Below are 25,521 nucleotides of genomic sequence, written 5' to 3' on the forward strand. Positions count from 1 at the left end.
AAGGTTGATTTTTTTTTCAAGGCCAACATTGCCTAACTTATTCAGATATTACTAAGTAAAGGAACTTAACCACATTCAAACCACAAGACATGTAAATCAAAAGGGACAAGCTTTTTGCATGTAATTCAATAACCTTTACATGCCACTGATTAATAAAGGTATTTTTTAAAACTGGTTTTTCAAACAGCTTGGGTCCTGCACTTATCCTGCAGCAAACAGCAATCAATGAACTGTGATCTAACCAGCTAAAGTAAGCAGTCAAAATCTATTTGCCTCAGATAAGCACTCACTAGGCTGTGGTCGTTCCCTGCGCTAAGGTACCATCCCTGACACTAAACAACATAGCAGGAGTGACATGCAGGTCATCAAGGAATGCTCCTCCTTGCAGGAACACTACTTGTTGAGCAAGAACTTACCATCTCAGGGGATTTCAAACAGCAGCTTTATTTTAATGATATTGCATCAAAACAGAGGTTCATGTACATTGTGCTTGGAGAGATTGCTTGCAAGGTAAGATTAATATACCCTACAGCACTCTCCATACTATTTTTAGCATTAACTATTTCATACTGAAATATTTATGTCAAAACACCTCTGTAGATAGCTGTTAATGGGAAAATCAGCTTCTGTTTTGACCAAAATTATCCATTTTAACTGGTTTCAGGAGATTTCTTAGGAGGGTGCTAAACTGGAAAGAAAGTAGCCTGAAAAATAATTTAACTACCTTTGAAATTAGGTGTCTTTAGACACAGAAAATAATGCACTGTCTCTTTTAAATTCTCAACCTATTGCTTTCCTTTACTTACACTTCCCATCTGTCAACAAGTGCTTGTAATTTTATTACACTGTCCTGTAGTTTATGCAGAGTTGGTATTATTTTACAGAGTTCTGTTAATGGACTGGATAAATGGTAATGCTATTTAAACTAGTCTCCTGCTCCAGCAAACACAGCTGCAACTGTACTACTATTTCTAGGCAAACATCTTGACCTGAACACGCAGTGCTCTCTCAACCCGTCCAAAGAGAAATTGGAGCAGACAGCAAAGGGAAAGCATAGCCGGCCGCTGGCGGCAACCAACTGTGTCGAATCATAATTCATATACAGTGTAACCTCTTTCTTTTATATTGCATTTAGCCTACACAACAAGCATATGTGCTTCTTCACCTGGCATCTCATTTACAGCCAAGGGTCAAATGGTAATTATTATTCACAGAAGCTCAATAGTATGTTGAAACTTCACCATACACACATTGTTTGATTAGCCGTTAAAGGCCAAAAATAAACTAAACCCAAAGCAAAATATATATATATATATTATTGATCATGTTTAGAGAACTTTAATTCTCCTTAGAAAAATATTTATTTGGCTGTAAACACATCTAAGCATATACAACAATACATGTAAAACAACAAACCACTTTATACTCTTCAAAGGGAGCAAGCTACATATTATCTGGAAATTGACCACAAACATTTAACTAACATCAGTGCCTTTGCTGGCCTGGCATTTTTTAATTACAAATTTAGTGCTAAGCAGCTGTAGTTTTTTACTATCATTCATATTTTCTTTTGAACATGAATACATTATAACCAGACATTCACTTTCATGGTCTGATCAACAATAACCCTGAGGCAGAGGAAATTTAATACTGTGAAGCCAGTGATCTCTTACTTTCCTCCATATATGCTATGAGCAGTTGTGTGCTTTATGTCAAAGGACGTTATAGATTTAAGACTAGCATCTATCAAATACACAATTCTGAAATAAATATATTCAAATATGATTTTGACTGAAGTGTGTATCCATTTTTGCCTGGAAATTATGCCTCATTTCTATTTTATATGAATCTAGGTAGCAACCATTACACTGTAGGTGGAATAATAAAATGACTATAAATCCCTTTCATTTCCTTCCTGATAGAAGTAATGTCTTTATCCCAGCTGATGGAAATTGTAAGAGATTCAATTGTTAATATATAATACCATATTTGAATATATTATAATATTATAGCAGAGCAAAATATTTTTGTTTGTCAGGAAAAAAGCCTTCAGCAGCTTTCTGGCCTAGTCATTTACCAACTCATTACATCTACAGGGAATTTCTGGAAACAAAGAAGACATCTAAGGCAATGGAATAAAATAAAATACACAAAGATAAATATTTACAATAATAGGAGTAATTTTCAGTTTGTTTTGTATATTGCTATAAGAAGGGAGAAAAGAACTATTATTTCACAACAGTAAAATAAAAATCAACTAAAAACAAAAGCATCACATTTCTTCTCAAACATAATTCCACATACTAAAGTAGAAACAAGAGGAATCCCATTTTCCTCCAACTTCACTTCTCTTTTTCCAAGCACACAAGTGATGAAACCCAGTATTAATCAGCAATTTTGACAGCAGAAATCTCACCCAGAGTCTGCAGAAATGTATCAAACATATATCTAAATTAAAACAGGCTGAACTGGTACAACATTGCCAAAGCCTACTTAAGCACATCATGTGTTATCCCATAACACATACAGTAACTTAAAGGTTACCTTACAATTTATTTTGTTTAGATAAACCAGATTCTAAACTCTATTCTACATTTCAACTGCAACAGATTTAAGTGGCTTCTTAGAAAGAACAATGGGTCAAATCATGAATTTTAAAATATTGCCTAGAGTAAAACATCAAACCAAGTAATACAATCAAAACAAAAAACTCTTTCCTCAATTTGTTATCATTTTTATTTAAGGTAAAACATTTCATTGCTTTTTCTTCCCAGAGCTTGAGTTACTACCTTTGTTTTCTCTGTGAAGGGACACAGGAAAGACTTCTCTACAGATGTAGCATTTGCCAATGCTATCATTTTTCTGACCAAGTGTGTATAGCCACAAAAGCAGAACATCACAAAACCACTTATACAGTGCTGCATTTCTGGGTCAGAATCTCCACAGGAATTTTCAGTACTTTTAACACAGAAACAATTTTTAAAAACCCAAACAGGAGAAAAAAATATCAAAGTATTCTTCAGAAAAAATTCCTTACAGAAGTGGGAATACATTACAATATTCTCATACAAGTATCAGTATTTGACCTAGATGTAAAATAAAACCATTAAAAAAAAATCTTGCAATCAAGGAAAGTATTCAGTTTAAACAAAATACCAATGTTCCAAGACATATTTTAGCCTGATGTAAAGTAAAAGATAAAAATTCTAATGCAAGACACAATAACAGAGCAAATCCAAATTTTCCCAAATAACAGTTATTGGGCCATGCCTACTTACAGCCTGTATAACTTCGGCGTCCCCAGAAAGAGTAGCTCAGAAAGCAACTGGAGGTTATTTCTGTTTAGGCGCCTTTGGAAAGAGAAAGAAAAAGTTGTGTTAAATTACAAATGCTACAGCAATGCAATGCAACCACTTTGAGTTGGAATCCCAGTGCTGTAACAAGCTGATTTTAAAGACCAGAAAGGTCCATTAGCGGAGACATGGTCCAGTAGTAAATTTACCATGGACTAATTACATTTTCTGGTTTCCCCCAACAGACCATATTACCTATTTTATGAAAGATTTTGAATCTCTGCAGTATGAACCAATTACTAAGTCAGGACTCCATCCTGCATAAACAACATGAAAGCTAAAAATACAAAATCAGCAGTGTAAATTCAATTCCCTACCAACTCTAAATTCCTCTTAGTATAATGGAGCAGATAGACATTTTGTGACCATGAAAAGGTTCAGAGAAGCATGCATCAAATGTATATGCTTTTGGTAACAGGATAATATTATGTCTAAAGATCCATATAACCTATTTATATAAATTTTAGAAAGCATAGGAAGCTGTTACAGAAACCCTGATCAAATGGAAGTCAAAAACCCCAAGGAGTCACAGCTTCTATTTGGCATTACAAGGAGATTTTTTCATTCAGTTTTTTTCTGTTTAACTGTAAAGACAGAAATTTTGAGGAAGCTTAATTAAAAAAATAGAATCCAATCAGTTGTACGTAAGACAGTGTACAACACAAAAAACTTCAACTGAAATCTAGAAGGTGTCCATTTGTCTGTGAAGATTCTCACTGAGCATGCTGACCAGGGTCACAGCTGCTCAGACTGAGGTGACAAGATCAAAACCTTCTGTCTTATACCCATAGACAACAGAACAAGCACTAGCCAAGGCAAATATATTCTATCTTCGTGGTTTTTTCCTCAACACACAATGCAGATTATTCTTCCTACTATGTGTGACAGCCCTGGAGCATACAGTCATCTCAGTCAAGAAGTCAAGCTCAAAACAGGTTTTTGTTTGTTTTTAAGCAACGCATCCAGCACATGTGCCACATGCCATTCAAGCAAAGCAACCTACTGGAAAAAAACTGTTGTGTCCCATAAAATTTATCACAGGTCACAGTTTGCAGTGCACGATCCCTCAACAATTCAAGGCACTCGTACAAATCAGACTACGCGGGACTATCTGATACACATATATACATGTGCATATATATAAAAATATAATTGTTACAGTGGTTACACTAAATAAACTGCTGTTGAGATATTCCACAAGGTGAAAAAATATACTGGGCATCAGTCTTGAAAAAATAAGTTGTAAAATTTCATAAAGGCTCAGATTTTCCCATTCGTTCAGTCTTAGGGCTGAACTTAAATAACTAAGCCTGTTTAGTCCCTCTGGCTGGACTAATTTCTCATAAACATTGTTCCTTATAATGGTCTTTCCAGTTTAAAGGTTTTTCCAGAAATTCCCATGTAGATACACAGAGACATTCAAAATCAAATTTTACATAGCTCCATGGTTAATTTACTTAGTTTTTCCTCCCTTAAAACTCAATGTGACTACTGATGAGAGTGAAATAATCTGAGAAATATTTTTATGCACACAGAGGTTTTCTGCCACACTTCAAATCATAAGCAAGCAGTCAGCATTTTGAGTTCTAGATATCCATAATTCTCCAGTGTTAATGTCCGGTTCTCTTCTGTTAGTCAACCACCAGAAATCCTGATTTCTTTAAGCAGAAGAAACATAAATCACACATTTAGAAATTAAAAGAAAACTTAGAGTGAAAGAGCCAGAAAATGAAAGACTATATTACTGGGGTAAGAGAGATGAGTGACAATGCATTTTAATAATTAAGAAATAAAAAATCTTAATCCAGCAACAATAACAAAAAAATCTACGTTGTGATCTTGCAAGTCACACGTCCAAATTAGTAGAATGAAAAATTTCCATATAAAAGAAAGAGTCATAAATTAATGACTACTGGAAGACTTCTGATTTGAACACTACTTAAGAAGAAAACCATCCATACATAAATACAAGACAGTGATACTTTTTACTGTTTCTGAATCTACTACATTTTCAAAGTAAAATAATTTACAAATAGACATTTTCTGACCCTTAGTAAATTTATGTCTAAAAGTATGCCAAGACTACAAAATTGAAGTAGAAGATAATTGCTTTAAACTAAGTTATATTTGCAATCCAAGATTTTGAAAATGAAACAAATGAGCAAATGAGTAAGTGAAAAAATAAAATTCATTCTCAGCTTCTCTTAGCTAAATAGAGACTTAAACCTCTAAGTCCATGATTACAGATCCAAAATTACATGGAAAAGCATGCAGGGTAAAGATTAAAAAGTCAGTTTCTAATCAGCTTTCCAGGACAAAAATCTCTGTTGATACTTCTTAATAACTCTATTAAGTTTGGACACTAGACAATAATGATGAGCTGGCAGTGAAATTACTCAATATCTGTATTTTTGTAGAAGTTTTGTATATTACACAAAAGCCTCTCTAATACAATGACAAAGTATTAATTGATGACCAAGTTCATGAGGCAGGCTGCCTTTCACTAGATTAAACAGTCTTACCAAGGACACACTGGATCACTTAGAAGGATACTTCACAGGCAAAATACTTGCTCTGCTATTTAACATCTTATAGAAAGAGTTAACACCTTGGATCAGGAGCTTCTGTTAGTACCTGTAGTTCACATACCCCACACAGCTGAGTATTCCTTTAACGTTCTGATACATCTGCCACTCTACAGACTTTCAAATCTAACTTATGGACAATAAATCAAGTTGCATTAATTAAACCAGCAAAAAATAGCACTACCCTCATATCTCGACAATTCCTACCCCATCAGCTTGGAACTTCAAGTTAGTATTTCAACACACAATTTTATTTTGCCTTTCACAAGATTAAAATATTTTTTTTTATTCGAGCACTACACAGATTGAGGGAATACACAAGTTAAATTACTGACTCCTTATGAATCCAGCATTTTGTATCTTTTACTTTGAATAGCTTTATCCTGCTCACTGAATATTCTTTTAGAACTAAGCTTTCTCTACCAAAATTTGACTATTGCTTATTGCCTGTGACCAAGAAGATAAAACATTACTAATTTTCATGAAGGCAATAATGGGAAATACATCTTTTACTATACTTCAAAAAGAGAGTTCAGCTACTCTTTACATCTATCAAGGTATAGTAGATGCTTTTAAAAGAGTAAAATTGCTGAATTTTCTATATGGGGATTTTATGAACTAAACTTCACTGAAATTCATTTTTCAAGACTACAGTAGGTAATTCTGACTAAAAAAATGATATGAAATGTAAGCGAATGGAAAAAAGTATGCAGAGCAAGACTGAAACAACAGCCTAATGTCACGGCACTCAACAGTTTCCCATTCAACAGTCACCATGAAGAATTTCTAATCTTTGGAAAGAGCCAACACAAGGAGTCCAGAAAATACATTACTATTTTTAAATAGTTCACATGGTTCCCCAACAGTTCCACATTTTCAGGTGACCTGATGCCCAATTTTGTCTGAAATAATACCTATCCAGAAGATACAAACTTATTGCCACAAAAGTGAGTGAAAAAGATATGATCCCCTTCCACTCTCAAACTGAAGCCCAAGGTAAGCACAGTGGATCATGGAATCCAAGACTGTAGGTTTTAAAGAACTACAGCTACTTTGAGTAAAAAACCATATACATTCCACCAGACTTTCTTTAAACGTGTGGTGGCAGACACTTAGCATAGGTACCTAGCAGGCCACATTTCCCCTGGAGCAATGCAAAAAGAGAGAAATTTTAGTTTCACCAACTGAACTGCTCTCCCAGAACTGACACGAAGCTCAATATGAAGCACTGAAGTAACAGTGATGAGATATTCCATACTGTGCCTATTCAGTTTTCCAACTGAGGTACAAATATTTGTGTTTCTCAAGCAGAGAGCTCAGAGGAGATGAAACATTAGTGGTGTGAGCAACAGAAAATGTACAGAAGAATCCCTTTTAACATTGTAATAACTTGGACTGTAAAGTCCTTTGGTAGTGTCCAGAAATAAACGGATGAGGTATCAATATCATACAATCCTTTCAAGTTGCAATTCAAACATACATAGTTTTTTTCTTCTGTTGCTGAATGCATCTTTGAAAAGAGATTAGGCAACCTTACACAGGTAAATTTTTGTGCTCTTCACGATGAATTCAAGCAAATTCCACACACTACATAAAGTATACCAGGTATTTCAAATACTTCCGTTTAAAACTCCAGAACTCAGTCTTCTGGACACAGTAAAGACTAGAAACGCATCTTCAAAGTAAAATGGTAGAACTATACAAAAGGATTTAAGGACAAAGAAAAAATACCTTTGACAAACGAGAGGTGAAAATACTCATCAAAGGAAGCTCAATACCAACAGGCAGACAAAAAGTAAGACCGACAAAAGAATAAGTGATTCTTTGAAGCAGACAATATTAAGGGAAGTAAAAATGTGGCTTGATTTAAGCTAGTGGTTCTGAACAACAGGCTATTTTAGCTGAAATTAGTGTATATCTGAGTTTTACTTGTCTTCTGCATGCAGTCAGAGTATACATAGATGATGACAGAGGTACACTGCAGGGAGAGCACATTACATTCCCAGTTGTAATACATCCTAACCCACTGAAGTCTGGTCATGCCACAAATCCATCCTGATATCTCTCTCAAGGTTTCACACCACAATAACTATGATCCAGTAGCAATCACGCATGGAGGAGAAAGGGAGAAAAAAAAAATCTTGATTGCAGTGGGTACAATGTAATCATCTGCAATTGCTATAATTCACACCCATTTGTTTCAGACTTGTTACAGCCTTCACTGTAACTTGTTTCTGGACCTTCTATATATATCAACTACATACAGCCAGAGAAGGTGTAGGAGACTGTAGAGCCTCTCTGGGAAAATGAGTTGTTCCAGTGCTTGACTGTCCTCTCAGTGAAGAAGTTTTGCCCTTACATATAGTTACACTTCCCATTTTGATTTATGCTTGTTGGCTCACTACAGCAATGAGCCTGGCTTGAGCTTTTTCATAACCACTTCACAAGTAATAACCACCTAAGTAATTTTCCAATGGGTTTTAGTTCAAGTAAAGGCAATTCTACCCATACATCCTGTAGGACACAAAAAGCCCTCAAAGATAACTTGAGAACTGATCGAAGTTAAAAGCTGTTTCAAGTAAGTTATAAATCAGCTGTGCTCTTTAATTAGAAACAGCCTATCCCATTGAGCGCACACAGAATGAGAGCCTTCCAAAACTCTAAATACAGGCACAGATGCATTTTATTCCACCACCACTGCTTCAGGAAAAAGGACTAAATGCTTCCAACTTGCACAAGATTATTTACAGTAGAATTCATTATTTTTCGTTCCTCCTTCAAAGTTAGCCAAGAGAAGTAAATACACAGTCTGCACATAGTAGCACATAGCACCATACAGCTTAGAAATTGCATTCTTCAAAGGAGCATATCCACACCTTCTGTTGGTCAGCAGATGAAATAACTATTACACCCATTCAAAAATATCATGTTATAGTACACTGAAGATCATTTGCAAAGTATACATAAACTTTAAAAGTATAAAAGCATGTTTACATTACATTTCAATTTTAAATGGAAGAACATGCCAGTAATCAGTGTTCACACAGGAGCACTTTCTACTCACAACTGAGCCCACAAGTCTCCTTAAGTAGTTCCAAGATGTTACAGGGATATGCATCCTCTGGGAAGACCTAACGTCAGTTCAGGCTTTATGGCCTCAGGAAATACACCTACAAAACTATCCAAGTAATTTCACGATTATAAGCCGCACCATTTTGACTAAAATTTTGGTCCAAACCCGAAGTGTGGCTTATAATCAGCTGTGGCTTATATATGGACAAAGAACAAAAAGTTGCTGTTTTAGTTTGGAGGACAGGTGTCTGCTGAGAAAGGCAGGAGCTTCTCTTTGAAATGGAGAATGTAAACCCCCTCCCTCCAAATTATTATAATTTTGAAATCAAGGGGCTTTCAGGCAAAGATATGGGAATTAGGAATAACAGTTCTTTACTAGGAAAATTAAAATAGAAATACAGCACAACAAAGAAACAAACGCCAAACCCTGACAAAGTCAGAGTACAACCTGACACCCTGTCAGGCAGGGTGCTGGTAGCAGTCCCATTAAATGGTGGCTGCATCCTCCTGCAGTGACAGATGTGATTCTGTTGAAGCAGTGCTCCTGTACAAGGTGCAGTTTCCCTCTGGAGGTCCAGTGGTGATGTGGAGAAGTCCGGTTTTCCTCTGGAGTCCAGTGGAGAAAGGGGCTCCCTTAGTGACCCAAAACGTCTGTTTTTATCTTGGTAAGAAATGTTGGGCTCTTCCCCCTGGCTGGAGCTACTTCCAATGGGATGCAGTAATTTTATCAGTCCCACAGTGGGACTCAATGGCCATTAGCAGAAAATGACTCCCTGGAGGAAGGATGGGTTGTGAAAAGATAAAGAACAATGCCCTGCCTGGTTTCAATGGATGGCCCATTAGCAGATTATCTCCCACGGAGATAAGGATCACTGCCCCACCGTCAACAGGTGGTGATAGAATAGATATCTTTTATCACACTCTGTATTGTAACGTGCGGCTTATGCATGGACAAAGAACAAAAAGTTGCTGACACCCGGAGATGTGGTTTATAGTCAGTGCGGCTTATAATCGTGAAATTACTGTACCTCAAAACAGAAAGCTAGTGCCCAGCAGCCAAATCATCTCCATATAAGTATGGCTGGTATAAGTATGATGTCCTAAAAATCTGACTGTAACAGACAGGGTCAGAATAACAGACATCAGAAGCGATTCCTATTGCCTCAACAGACAAATTATAGAGAGCTTAATTCAGACTTATGCCTGAAAGGAAGGCAAATCACTACTTTGCTACAATAAACATTGTGCTATATCTGCCCGAGAAAGAAAATATTTGTGTCCATGTCCAAAGCCACAATCTGCTGAACTTCAACACATCTGGCAACTGCTGTCTGTGAATGTGACTTGCATGTCATCAAGTGAGAGGAAAACCCAAGAACTAAGAGCTAAGCAAAAGATTGTGCCAGTTTTTCCATTAAGAATTCTCTGCAAAGAGAATTTCTCTAGTTAAACTACTCATAATCTCATTAAGCCTGACAATATCAAGTTTACCAACCACATGAGTAAAAACAGGAATCTGAGAAGTTCAAGGTTGTTCTTATAGCATTTGGATGTCCAAGAAGGTTTTCCTCAGGTCAAGAACCACTTAAGCAGGCTAAATAGTGACTAGCTAAAAAACATATCTAAATTAATCCCCATTTAATTTCAAATATAGATTAGATATTTGTTTCATTAAGAAAAAAATTAATTAATTAAGAAAAAAAAAATCAGTAGCAGGACACTACTGCAAACTCAGTTTCTTATTTGTGTAGGAAGAAGTAAAAGGTACTTCTTAACTGTACTACTACATTGAACTAGTGTACACTACTTAACCTAAGGTATTTTCTGTCTTTCATTTTCTTCTCCCACGAGTTTGATGCCAAGTCCAAAATTACCACACCCCTACCCCAATCAGTTCTCCCTACACTAGGCAGAACAGTGTTTTGTGCTGTCAAGGGTCTACACTCACTTTGCCTTTTTAAAGCATTTTTTCACTACAAAGAAAATACTGAAATAATAGCTGCTGTTTTTCTGTATTCCTTACTGTTTCAACAAAAAGGATATTTCTACAATTATTTGGTCATTGTTTTTATTAATTCTGCCTACAGCACTAAAAAGCATGAAGAACACAGTAAAAGCCAGGAAACTGCAGGTTAGGAAGCCTCATCTCAATGCTTCGGAAAGTGACAGGGCAAAATAGGATCCATTTATATTCTAGACACAGTAAGGACAAGATGATGAGTGGGACTGGTCAGCATGGATTTAACACTGGGAAAATGATGCCTGACCAGCCTGGTAGCCTCCTAGAACAAATAAGGAATTTGGCAGATGAAGGGAAGACAGTAGATGTTTATCTTGACTTCAGTAAAGCTTCTGACACTGCCATTCATAATGGTTGTCCTCATAGACAAACTGATAGAGTACAGACTACAAAAGCAGATGGTGAGGTGGACTGAAAACTGCCTAAAGTGCCAAGTTCAAAGAGCTGTAGTCAGGGGCACAAAGTCCACTTGGAGAAAGTCACAAGTGATATACACCAGGCGTCAGTAATGGAACCAGTACTGTTCAAAACTTCATTCACAACCTGGAAGATAGGACACATTGCACCCTCAGCATATTTGCAGATATTTGCAGATACAAAATTGGAAAGAATGACTGATGCACTAGGTGTGTGCACTGCCTGAGAGTAACCCAGACAGACTGAAGAACTGCTTGAAAAGGAAACTTGGGAAGGGCAATAGAAGGGAAATGGAAATCCCTAAATCTGGAGAAGAATAACTCCATGCACCAGCAAACACTGGAGAACCACCAGTTGAAAGAACCACCACAGAGTACAGCCTAGGGTGCAGGTAAATAAGAAATTAAAAGGAAGTCAACAATGTGCCCTGGCACAGAAGGCCAAAAGCATCCTGGGCTGTAAACTTAAGATTGTTGGCAGCAGGTCAAGGCACGTGGCCCTTCCTCTCCCATCAGCACTGGTGACACATCTGGAGAACTGTGCCCAGTGCTGGACTCCCCGCTACAAGAGACAGGGAGATATTGGACCAAGTCCAGGGAAGAACTGTTAAGATGACTAAGGAGGCAAATTGAAGCACCTGTCACGCTGGAAGAAGTTGAGAAAGCTGGGACTGTTTAGCCTGAGGAGGAAAAGTCTCGGAGCTATCTCAATGTGTACAAATACTTCATGTATATAAACAAGTGATGCGCTTGCATCCCAAGCAAGAAAAATTGAGCCAGACTCTTCTCACAGGTGCACAGCAAAAGGATAAGAGGCAACGGGTACAAATCAAAGCATAGGAGAACTGTATTTCAACTTAAGACAAGTGTTTGACTGTGAGGGTGCTCACACAGTGGAACAGGTTGCCCAGAGAGGCTTCAGACTCCCCATTGCTGGAGACGTTCAAAACCCAGCTGGAAATAGCCCTCAGTCACCTGCTCTGATGGGCTTTGAATCAATCTATAGCATGGGATTAGACAAACTACAGAGACTTCTTCAAGCCTCCACAATCTTGTGAAGCTCACTCACTGGATTCTATTCTATAAAGTACACAATAAAGAAGGAAGTCATAAAATCTCCACAGAGTAACAGAGGTTCAAGTATCAGATGAAACAAGAATTATTTTGACAATACCTGGGATTACTTCCAAGAAAGAAAAAAAAAAGCCCAAGAAAGAGGGAAGGTGAAACTGATCTAGTAGGTGGAATTTAGCTAGAGTTTGAAAAGATTGTTTAAAAAGACAAGACCCGCAGATAGTCCTGACAGGCTTGTAACCGTCTTTCTGGCATCAAGTTACCACAGCAAATTTTCACTCAAGTATTTTTCTAGAGCACCTGTATAGACATCCTGCCAAACTCAAGTCAGAAGGCTGCTGTGCCTTAAAAAAATGAAGAGAGACTTTGCCATGTTGTATTTGATTATCAGTCTAGACTATTATTAATGACAAGCCAGCACAATGAACTACATACTAAGAAAAAAAATAGAAATATAAAATATTTCTTCTGATGAAGTTTCAACCAGGCTCTTCATAATAAATGAGGTAATATAACAACATGAGTCAGTGAAGTTGCAGCCAGATCCCTCATACATTTTGGAGTTTATCTGTAAAACTTCAGATAGATGTGTGGTTTCTGCCATCAAAATAAGGAGCATCCTAGATAATCTTTCAAATATGCCATGTTAAAATGTAATGACAAGTCAATATTCACCTGTGGCCAATTAATATTAAATCAGTATTTAAAAAAATATTTAGCTGGCTCCGCAAGAAATATGATCTTTACAGAGTAAAACTAAAATGTATAGCTGTAATTTTAATATCAGCACTCTATAGAATCCATTTAAAATAGCTTCTGAATACAAAACACCATTTGAAACAAAACCATTGGCACAACAGCTCTGCAGAATCAGATTTAGTTTCACCATTTTGCAACAGTGCAAATTACCCATTTCAGAGGAAGCAAGAAAGAAGAGCATCCAGCAAACAATGCCACAAAGGATGAGCACAAAACAGATGTGGGAAAAATAAACAGCCTTCCTGCCCTGGAATTTGTAAAAAGGTCTGCAAAGAGCAAACAGGACTTCTCACTGCAATTTGACTTCTAGACCTATAAAAGAAGTCCCATGAGAAAAGACACTCAGATGAATAAAATATAATAAAAATAAATAGGGGTCATTGACAAGGCTTTTAGAAGAACATTGCTCTTGGAATTAAGATTTTTATCAAATATTTTGTAGTGTTCTGTAACAAAAATGAAGCTATAATTTGATTTTTTTTAAATTGCATTAGAATACTGCATCTTTTTAAATACTGTCTTCAAAAACAGCCTTTGTTTATCTCTGATTCAACAGACATTCCTAATGAAGAAATCTGATGTTGCTTTGACAAAAGCCTGCTAATACAGAATAACCACACTAGTATTGTTTTATTCTTTTTCTTAAAAAGCTATAAATACACGTGGCCAGTATAATTCATGTAATATAGTCCCACATTCCACTGGTAAGTGATTAACACCGCAGGCCTCGTGGTCTCCTCCCTGTTCTAAGAGGAGGAATGTGTGGTGCATTGCCCTTAAACTATGTAAGACCAGCTCAAAGAAAGATTTTTCACATCCATGATTAACAAGGAGTAACTGTTCACCCCCTTCAGGGCTGTTCAAAACCAGGTACTCTCCACCTGAGCTCATTATTCTTCCATTCCCTACGACACACCTGTGTGAAGGCATTAACTCCTCAAATGCTCATATATTCAGACTGAAGCCACACAGGTGATTAAGCACCAATGTGACAGGGAGGAGACAAGCAGCCTCAATCAGCCTAAAAAAAACAAGCACATTAATAACCCCATGGGTTTTAGGCAGTCCAACCGAGACTTTCCCAGCAGCAGTAGCCAGAACTGCTCAGAATGTACCCCAAATTAAAACTATTAGTTCTCAGTAATGAACTTGCACACCACAATGAAGACCAGCATTCAGTGAGAAACAAAACTGGAGACTAACTTTCAGCTGAAGAACTAAGAACTCCATCTAAGAGCTCAGTACAACTTCTGTACTATATAGCACAAGGTCTTATCCCTAAAAAACTGATTCAATCGACAAAATTCATAATGAAGATGAAATATTTTTCATTTAGCAGCTGTATTTTTAAGACTGATAGTGATATAAATTATTCCTGGAATAATTGTTTCACTGCTAACAGAATTTTTGCCAGGGATCCTAAAACTCCAAATTAGCCTTTACACCTAACTGTCTGCAAACTGAGGGGAAAAAAAAAAAAAAAAACAAACATATTTTTCTTCAGCTAAAAAACCAAAACCACATCGTAAAACAGATGACATTTAGAATTTTTTCCAGAAGCACCTGTTCCTAAATTTTGATCACATAGTTTCAGAGAGGAGAAATCTAAGGTTTCTAACATTTCTGTAACTGAAACTACTAAATACTATCAGATTCAAAACTCAGAAAGAAAAAAGTTCAGCCCAAACCTGCTTATTCTAGGATTAATTTATTGATGCAGCTCACATTTAAAGAATCACAAAAAAATATTGCCATTTCTCTTTTACAAGTATTTCCTTACTTGAATTTAAATTTTATTGATAGATTTAGTCAATTTGGAATAAAACTGCAATCTCATGCCACACATCAATACGTAACAGAAAGTTAGCACATTGACTTCTTTTAATCTCTTTTAATTTAATAAAAACTGCATTTGTTTTTGTCCTAGATGGAACATTTTATTTCTTAGTCCACCCTGCGAGGCATGACTTTGTAAGATGAGATGCTCTGTAACACTCCAGAGATCATGGTAACTTTTAAGTCAGTTTTTGATTTTATAATTTTGTGTAATAGTTTATCATGCTTTTCTAAGTTAGAGCTCAGACAGATAGCTCTAACCCTGTAATACATGAAATACAGCTAAACCCCACTTTATTTTACTGAAGCCCATTTAATATTTTTGACAAGATGATCTCCTTTGTATTGTTATCTCCTTTGAAGCTGCACATAGTAATTTCATATATTGATTTGTATCCTGTAAAGAAATCCACTACTGTTTGTTTATAAGTAGAAAGAACTTTTCCTTGAAACTATGTAGTTGAAATATACTTTTAACTTCTGTGCTATAGCACAGCTATAAGTTTCAAATTGTTCGTCCACAGCATGTACCAAACAATAATGACTTGTACACACCTAAATAAGTGCTCTCTTCATGGTAACTTTGAAATATAAATAAATAGCAAGTAGGGACAATTCCTCAGTTTGCCATTTTAAAACTGTGTTGCAAAAATTTAGAATGTAATGAAACATTTAATTCTTGAAATATTTCTTTCTACATCAGTAATGCATTGTAAGAAACATGAAAATATGACAGCTTTAAGTTTAAAAGCTACTTCATGTACCAACTTGATGTTCAACCCTTACAGCATTATTTTCTTGAACTCATGATTTCAGCTTATTCACATCATGTAGCTCAGGGGGGCTGTTTTTTGGGGGGGTACGGTGGGGATATTTAGCTCAGACACCAACTCAGATGCTGAAGTTATTCCTTTCAGAAGATTCCTTTCAAAGAGTAACATTTCATCTACACACTTAGTTTTCAGCAGAAATAGGTTTGGTGGAGGAATTGGTGGCTTATTTTTCTTTTGTGGGGCTTTGGGTTGAGTTTTATTTTCCCTCTATATTTAGCTTTTTTAAGTCTACACAGGTAACACTTTAGAACTGCTAACATAATAAATGGACATTTTAAAAATAAAATATGTAAATTCAAGTATCAAAAATACAGAGGCTTGGTCTGGAAACGTTTTAGGCCATACCAGTAACCTTTCTCACAGGAGTAATCAGTGAGACTACTCATGCAAACCAAGTTATTCACACAGTAAACATCTGCAGAATCAGACTCTAAATTAGCATTTTAGGGACTTACTGCCCCCTCAATGGATTATTCATAAACACAGGAAGAAAAAAAGTGAGTAGTTTAAAACTATTTTTGTAAACTCTTCCTATTCTGACTTTTTTTTCATGTCATAGCCCTAGCATAGTAAGAGCTGAAATTTCAGCTACTAGACTTAAAAAACACATTAGGAGAAATTATGATTAAAAAGTTTTCCTAGCAGCCATTTTTTTTAATAAATGAAAAGGTAACTGCTCTTCTCTGTAAACAAGTGAAGAGTAGATTTAGCTCTCAAAAACCTGACAACCTTCTATTTCTGGAGTACATGGAACCGTAAGGAAATTTTAGGTTTGAGCAGCTTCTTACAAAACTGGTTCAACAGTCTATAGCAGCTGTCTTCAACAACATTTTATACTTCCCTCCAGATGACAGTAACTTGTAAAAACACTGGTATATTTTAAGCAGTATTTGCAACACTAGAGAATGAGGTGAACCCAGGGATAACAATGGCCTAACTTACTAAAAATAATTTTAAAGCTGTGTCTAACAGTGCCAGTTTTCATAAAGTGGAAACTTTCAGTTCATCTTCATCTTGCTTTCTTAAGATACTATTTCCAACTATTATAAACATCACACCTAAGATGACAGCTTTATGAAGAAAGAAGAAACAAGAGTTTAATTTCACATTCTCATAAAGAATTGTTTCAAAAGTTTTCATCCCCCATAATAAGCAGTGATCTCTGGAAATCCGTAAGTGTTGTGAAAATCCCCCATGTCTTGACCCTTTCTGTCTTGTTTGCCATGAAACATATTGAAAACCACTGCTGACACATGACTGTGGACTCTGTAAGAGGGGTTCACAAAACCTAAGAGGCCACATCCAATCCTTTCTCTATGGGACTTGCCACGTACTGAATAGCCATAAACTCCTTAGAGGCCCTGCTCAAGAACACGGGCTCATACAAGTTACTAGGTAATAAAGTCTTGCAGATGTTAAATACTGCAATTATTGCAGATGTCACAACTGCAATTAGTCCAAGAGTCTTTAGACCTGCCTCAGGATGTACTCAGAGGTGCAAACTGTCCCAACTGAACTTCAGAGCATACAGCCCTTTTTTCAACCAAACAGGGCTGTTTCAGCAGACAGAGCATCTACAGAAGAAAACAGGCCATGTGATTCTTCTGTTCAGTATCCAGGTACTGGAAGAAAACCATGTTTGTGGCAGACTTGCCAGCTCAGGCAGTGTTGTACAAAACTGGCTTGGACTGGAACCTTAAGAGCTCAGCCCTTAAGAGCCTTCAAGACCATCAGAGATCAGAAGTAAGTGAACACTGCAGTGTATAGCCATTTATTTGACTTAAAGACTTCTCACAGAAGTAACCATCCAAAAGGTTTACAGCAATACCAACTTCACCAGCATTTCTCCAGCTACTGAAGTTTCCACAAACCTAAAAATTACTAAGTTGCTAATTTCCACCCTGTTTTTCCTTCCTTTTTCTTAAGGAGCAGGCATAGCTACAAAATCCCTTATTGCAAACTAAAAGCTTTTACTTTAATTCAGGCTGCTGTAGTAATAATCACTTGTTACAGCAATATTTCCTGTAGTCTTGGGTTCCATTGCACTTGTACAATTACACTGGTGTGACAAATTCCCATTGAGGAGCATATTAGGTCTAAACAGTTTTGTGTACATACTAACTTACATAGTATATTAGAGATGTTATTTTATTAAGCTACAGGAGAAACAGATTTTTAAGGACTTAAAACCAATCTTAAGCAGATCTCTTCTGAAGTGGTCAAAAGTCTCTTCTCTCTGAGATTATTTTTTCAGAGCATTTCAGGTCTTCCTTCCATTAATGGGAGCTGAGGATATCCAACATTTTGAAGTATGAGACCTATAAATGAGTATTTACAAGTAACTCATTAACCAACCAAACAGCTCCTTGTAAATCAGAGTTACTGGTCAAAAAAAATTTAACTGAAACTCCACTTAAAAACAAAAAACCCAAAAAACAAACCAAGAAACAAAAAACCACAACCCAAACAAACACCCAGCACTTCACTTAGAGAGAGGGGCATTTCTTTATTCCCAAAGAGAAACTACTGTGAAAGCCTGTTGTTCACATTAAAGAGTACTGAAGAACGGGAAATATCTTTTAAAATTCAGCATACACTAGCACAAGGTATTTCAATATAAGCAGTATTACATGTAAACAATCTTACTAATCAGATTGAGTTAATTAAAGCTGCAGTGAAGTCCTCATACTCTCTGCTTGCATGCTAAAAAATCTGTGTCAGGTATTCTTTGACCGCAGCCTTGTACATTACACTGGGAGTGAAAATGTGACACCCTACACTTGTACATTGAAAAAAATTAAAAAGTTTATAAGTGTTTGCTATATAATGTATAAAGGAAAATACTTGAATGAAGTGCCCACAAGTTTCCTGAGAAATCATTTTGGATTTCAAAATCCCAAGGAGATGAATTGGCTGTCAGATAACAATGTGCCTTCATCAGATGGACTTGGCAGTTGTAAACAAAAAGAATTTTCTCAGCTTTTCCCCACAAATATGAAATATTTGCTCTTAGCCAACAGCTGGGGCAGTTTAAAGACATCCTGCATATATATTCAGATTACAAGTCACCCACACACCTAACACAAACTGAATTCCAGTATATTAAAGAAACTGACAAGTGTTGGAACAGATGTAATATAACTCTAAAGACAAAACAATCTAACTTTGTAGGTCTAAATAACTAAATTTTCACATAGCATAGTTTGCTTGCTGAAGGAAGAGGAAAAATAACCCACAAAGTAGCCAAAAGTATCACCATTTCTCTTCAGAACTAGTATCTCATGTAAATGGAAAATATCTATTGTTTTCCAATTATCAAGGGAAAAACAGAGAAAAAATGAAACAATGTAATGGCAGAATACAAACACATCAGACAAGTAAGTTTTAACTACTTAAGTTCACTTCTCTTCGGAAAAACAATTCTATACTTCAGAAATATAAACAGTAAAAGCCTTGAAATTTACTGAAATTTGTTAATAAATCACATAGCAGGATCTTGCTTTGAAATAATTAAGAAATAAGTTGCTGATCAATTGTTTTAAAACTTTGTAAGCCTTTGGTATCTCAAATGTGGTCAAACCACATCCATAGCGAAAGTGCAGATCTTCTAATTTCTTTTCATGTTTCATATATGTGTATTTATTTTTGCAATATGAACTACACTGCTATTTTTTTATCTAGACACCATAAACCAAATTTAGGAATGTGTATATATTATTCCAATAAATCTCTCAGCAGGAAAAGCTGTTTTGAATCCCTATACTTTGTACAAAGTTGAAAACACATTGTAAAAATTGCATTAAGTGTTTTAATACAACTTAGAAATACACAGCCAGGTTTTTTTTCAAAGACCAATCAATCTCATTAAAATTTATTCTAAAAAGTTGCACTGTATAATAACACTCTCATTTTTTAGGTCAAAAAGTTATGCTTATTTGAAAAAATGATGTAATTATCTCTAGTACATAGTATTACAACTATTACAGAAATATCATAATTACACTGGTGGTTACTAAGTCTCTTGAACAGCTTTGTCTAAATGACCAACCAAACCATAATGGTTTGAGGAGGTTTTTGTTTTAAACACACAGCAGCTGCGGATACAAAGCAACTATAATAAGACAAACTATGTTCAGGCCAGTGCTGCTTTTCAATTGAGCAAAGTAGAAATACTTTTATAAAGTTAGAGCAGCAGCAAATGAAACTCTAAACAAGACCTCAGAGGAATGCTTAAAAAAAAGGTGATATAATGAAAATGCAATAACTGCGATGCCTAATAATGAAGGCACAAGTCAAGTTCTACAGGAACACATTTATTAATATTTTCCAGGCTCCACACTATGTCCAACAATCAGCATACTGCCTTTAACGAGTCAGATATCCCAAGCTGCGTAATACATTTCAAAAATACTTTCATTTGAAGTGTAACAAAGTAACAAGGCACATACTGAAAACTAGTTTGGGAATTACTCATTTTCTAGGTCTCACTGCAACCAAACAGGTGTTTGTACTTCAACTTCACCAGATAAGGGCCTCTCATCTCTGTTCCATCTTTTCTCCCCACAGCACTTTTTCTTTAAAATCCAAATTCAAATTATTTTTGAAAACTAACAGTTCATATTTTTTCTAAGCCTTTGTAAAAGCTTTCATCATACAAAAACTGGAGTAGAATTGAATCACTGCTATGTAACAAGAAAACACTTTATAGCCAGTAATTACTTCCAATAAGGCATTTCAAAAACATCTAACACTACAGGTCAGAGAACATGATTCTTTTGGTGCATATTAGTTCCCAAAAGTCCTTGTACATTCAAGATTAAAATGAAAATATTTGATATTATTCAAACTATTTTCTACGGCACAATTGCAATTTGCACTTTGAATCCAGACTGCTCTTGAATGCTCCCTCCCAGCCAAAGCCCCTCAAATACTGAATTTCTTACTTCTCTTGTGTCTCAATAAGGCTAAAAGCTCCAAATTAAAAAAAAGTATTTAAAAAATCTGAAGCCTTGACACACAACTAATTTGACCCCTCCAAAAGGTGATACTTTTAGAATTAAAAATACTTACAGCCTCTCCAGTTCTTTTAAATCCTGGAATGCTCCTCTCTCAATAGTACTAATCTTGTTCTCCATGAGCTGACTGAAATACAGAAAATTTTATGTGTAAGTTTTAATATCTGTGAGATAACTTGTTGCATTAACAATGGTCATTTAAAGGCAGCCACATATTCTTTAAAACAATCTAACAACTATTCTAGAGTGATATCCACTTTAACTTTGCATATCCCTGTCACTAACAATTTACATGTGCTCATATACTCAAAAGAAGGAAAATAAGCCTTGGTAAAAGAAACAGGATTCAATATTAGATTTGCCCATTTACTTAAAGAGTGGCAAGTTAAAAAGCTACACATGCCTACACGCTGCGTGCACACACACATCACTGCCCTTCAGAAAGATGCAAGACTCCAGTCCAACAGTATGAGGGTGATAGTCTCACACAAGAATAACAAAACTAAAACTCCGAATCCTGGCATTGGGAGAAACATCAGTGAAAGACCGCACAGAGGCTGTAACCATAGGAGTATTTGTTTTGTGACAAAACTTAAAATTACTACAATGCTATATTTACTTCAGAGAGAAAAGAAAAAGGATTTTACAAGACTACGTGCTCACATTAAACTGGCTTTAACAAATAAGCTAAGTATTAAGATACTTTCTTCAGAAAATAATAAAAAACCCAACCAAAAACCAAAACAACAAAAAAATTAAAAACCAACACAAACTGCCAGCAAATTTTAAAACCTCAATAATGGTTGAAAAAAATAAACAAATAAACAACAACCAAAAAAACCCACCCAAACATACCAACCAAACAACTCCATCAGCTTCACTGGTAATGTGTTTCTTTTTTTGTCCAGAAAGTACAGAAGGGTAACCTGGCACTTGTTTTTACATTCAGCAAAGGAATAACTTTTTTCCTTTTTAGCTCCCTTATAGTTCTGATTGAGAGTACCCATTTTCATTGTGAACTATAAATTTCACAGCCTTAAACTGAAGTAACTCTAGTGGTTATTCAACCAATTTTAGCAACTCTTAATTTAGTACATGGCTTTCAAGTAAGTCCTCAAGTCCTCATAATCTTAAAGGGAGATTTAAAAAATTTTAACAAGTTTTATTTAATGGAATTGCTAGCTTGTGCATAACAGTGGCATAACACATGGCAGAGCAGTTTTAGGTTCAGATACGGTAATACAGTAGCTAAAAAGTGATAACCCATCCAGCTAAAGAACTGAAATGCAACTACAACCTGTAGCATCAGTCCTAAAATTTACCAATGAGAGAAAGAAAACTTACAGAACTCGAAGGTGCCTTAGACCAGCAAAGTCAGTCTTCGTGATTCTTGTGATGTTATTTCCATTAAGATCCCTAAGAAGAATAATTTGTAAGCAGCAAAATTAAAACATTCATAAGCTATTTTTAAATTGCTCTGTTTGTTTTCATGGGCACAGCATTTTCGGAAGTTAGGAGACATAAATGAATGCAACAAACCATTCTTATAATTAACACCGTGTGAGTTCCTGCTTTCCAAGCAGCTGAAATACTATATACCTTGAGAACAGTAGTTTGAAACTTTGTAGCAAGAGTGTCTTGGAAAGTCAGTTCTACCTACCACTACAAAACTCACGTTTATCATTAACTACAATCTTTACCAATAGAAGAGTCCAAGGCTCTATGAATGGGGTTATAACTGCATTTAGAAAACCACAAAACTTAGTACATATAGGTATATCTATATCTATGCTACAACCTTTATTTGACTGTTACAAAAACTAATTGACTGGAAAAAAGACAATTTTCACCATTTTAAGCAATTTTCAGATCTCCCAGTATGGCTAAAAAAGTGGCATAAGGCTTAACTACCTATAACAAACATTAGGCTTCAAACAAGCATTAACACTGGTGGAGTAAGCGATGGGAAATAAGATTTTACCAAAACTAAGCGCTCCACTTGCTGCACAGGAAGTTACACTGACTGCAGAATGTAAAGCAAGTTCAAAAGCAACAGAAACCTGTATTTAGGCCCTAGAATTTCTGATTATACTTCTGTGCTACTTGACCATCTGACGTATATACCTCTTTTTCATAACTTTTTGGGTTTAACATATAAACGTCTTTCAATTCCAATGACTACAAATAAAACTAGACTTGACAATTTATAAATTAAGATAGATCTTTAAGAGGTGGCATTACATGGAAGCTATTCTACAAATCACAGCTCATTCCCAGTGTAGCTAGGGGGGAAAGTAGCATTTTTTCTAGTGCTTTATACCACACATTGCCAAAACACCACTGTAAAGAAACCACACGAGTCTCAGGAGAAATGTGTCCCCGATACTCTTTCTTAGCGAAATTCACCACTCCAGACACGCGTTCACATGTCAACATTTAAATGACTTATCAGAGAGTAAGAAATAATGCGCACACCACTTCTACTCTTAGGACCCCTGTGAAAGGCAGCCTGATACGACAAATAACCGGCCACATACAGCAAAGAGCCCAGCCGCGGGTGCAGGGAGGGATCACCGTCACGGTGCCCTGCGAGCGCGGCTATCGCTACCGCAGCCCGCCGTGCCCTCGCCCAGCAGCAGATGCGCGCTGGCGCCGGGGCAGCGCCCCCGCCCGCGCCGGCCACCGCGGCTCCGCGGCCCGAGGGAGCGCTGCGCGCCCCGGGCCTCCCTGCCCACCCCGCGGAGCGCGGCGGGGCCGCGGCCCGGCTCTGCCCCGGGGAAGGCGAGCCGAAATAGCCAAGTTTGACGGGAAATGGGCGCCGGCGGGGGGAGAGGCCGCTCCGCCGCCGCCCCGGGGCGCCCCCCGGCCGCGGCCGTGCCCGCCCCCGCTCCCCGCGGAGGCGGGAACCGCGCTGCTCACCGCGGCTTCCCGGGATGAAAGGCAGAGGCTGGGAGTAGCGCCCACCTCCTCCGTGTCTCCGCGCATCGCTGTGAAACGGGCACGGCAGGAGAAGGGAACAGAAATCCCCCCACCCAAACCAGGGACCCCAAACCAGGCCGGCGCCGGGGGCCACCTCAGCCCGACCGCCGGCGGGAGCCCCGAGAGGAGCGGGGGACCGAGGGGCGCTCGCCACCGCCCCGGCCGGGTTACTTACAGCCTCTCGGTGTTGCGGGGGATGTTCCTCGGGACGCCGCGCAGCGCCAGCCCGTGACAGTCCACGGTGCTCCCCGAGCAGGAGCACTGCGCCGGGCACGGCTGCGGCGCCACCGCGCCCGCCATCGCCAGCAGCAGCCCCAGGGACAGGGTGAGCTTCCCCCAGCCGCACATCATCACCGCCCGCTGCAGCCCAGCCGGGCCCACCGGCCTCGGCCCCGGGGAGGCGCGGGGCGCGCCGCCCTCCTCCTCGCCGCGGGGAGCGCTCGGGCAACTTTCAGGGTGCGGAGACAGCGAAGTCTTTTCTATCCAAAGCCAAGTCAAGAAAGCAGCCCCGGCAAAGTGAGGCGGGTGGCACCGGTCCGCGGCTGAAGGCAACTTTGCTAGGCGCGGGGCCGCGCCCGGGCCGTCCCTCGCTAGCCCGTCGGTGGCTGGGAGAGGCGGGCACTTGGGTCTCGTCTTCACACGCTCCCTGCGATGGCGAAGCAAACCCAGGGGCTCAGGGTGCGGCGGAGCTGGGCGAGCTACTTATCTTCCTCTTCGCCCCTTTCAAAGCCGTGAGTGCCCGCTAAGCCCCCGGCGAGAGGCCGCGGAGCTCCGTCCGCCCCAGCGGCGCTTCCTGCGCGGCGGCCCGCGCAGCGCCGCAGCCGCTCCCACGCGCGTCCCCCGCCGCGGGCCGCTCACAGCCCCACGGGGGGCGGCGGCGGGGCTGACACCGCGCACACACCGCCCTGCCACAGGCGCCTCAGCAAATCATACCCCTCTCGCAGGCATTCATCAAACTGTCTCACGGAAGGAGGAGGGAGGGGAAAAAAAAGTCAAACACACAAGATGCTGTTGGGCTTGGCTCTCCACCCCCCGCGCCCCCTCCTGCTGTACGCTCCCAAGCCAAGTTTAGCAGGAAAGGGCTGGTCCTAGAACACGTTAATAATAAGCAGCCGAGAAGTGATTCGTTGCCCTGCTGGCAAGGAGTTCATCCACGACCTTCTCCTCGGTGACAGATCACAGTTATAGATCCTTCTGTGATCCCGGGAGCACGGCGAGACAGAGCAGATAACAAGCGAAGTGCGGCGAGAGCGGGAGGGGCGGGGAGGGGTGTTATTCTGCTCCCCGTGGTCTCCCGGATACCGTGGCTTTGCTGCGGCAAAGGCACCTGATGGAAGAGGTGGGAACTGCTCAGTCCTTCCAGGTGAGGCCAGTTCAGCAGTTCCTGGGCTTGCTGCAGGAAAGGGAGCAACTTTCCTCCTCTCCCGGAGCCCCCCGAGGCACAGCGCCCGGGGAAGGGCTGGCGCCGCTTTCCCCGATCCCGCCGGTGCACCTGAGCTGTCGGTGCTGGTGCCGAGCAGCCCGGCCTCGGCTCCCTGGCGGCGGCGCTCCTCCGGCGCGGAGGGAAGCGGCGGAGGGG

The 25,521-nt window shown here is 38.7% G+C and overlaps 1 protein-coding gene across 10 annotated transcripts in view; it reads right to left on the bottom strand.

The window, feature by feature from the left end:
• The window catches only part of LOC116996308 (slit homolog 2 protein), a 259,704-nt gene extending 234,953 nt beyond the window's left edge, over positions 1 to 24,751 (bottom strand). For 9 of the 10 annotated variants that reach the window (XM_033059740.2, XM_033059738.2, XM_042779249.1 and 6 more), the window contains exons 1-4: positions 24,118 to 24,750; positions 22,308 to 22,379; positions 21,019 to 21,090; positions 3,279 to 3,350 (exon numbers count right to left, since the gene is read on the bottom strand). In XM_033059740.2, the coding sequence (XP_032915631.1) occupies positions 3,279 to 3,350; positions 21,019 to 21,090; positions 22,308 to 22,379; positions 24,118 to 24,293 (392 nt within the window). In that variant the 5' untranslated portion in view covers positions 24,294 to 24,750. Of the gene's footprint in view, positions 1 to 3,278; positions 3,351 to 21,018; positions 21,091 to 22,307; positions 22,380 to 24,117 lie in introns of all 10 variants that reach the window. The other variant, XM_033059731.2, reaches the window with a different exon arrangement.
• Positions 24,752 to 25,521: the final 770 nt, after the last annotated feature.

Source organism: Catharus ustulatus, chromosome 5 (assembly GCF_009819885.2).
Source record: "Catharus ustulatus isolate bCatUst1 chromosome 5, bCatUst1.pri.v2, whole genome shotgun sequence".
NCBI classification, from domain to species: Eukaryota; Metazoa; Chordata; class Aves; order Passeriformes; family Turdidae; genus Catharus; species Catharus ustulatus.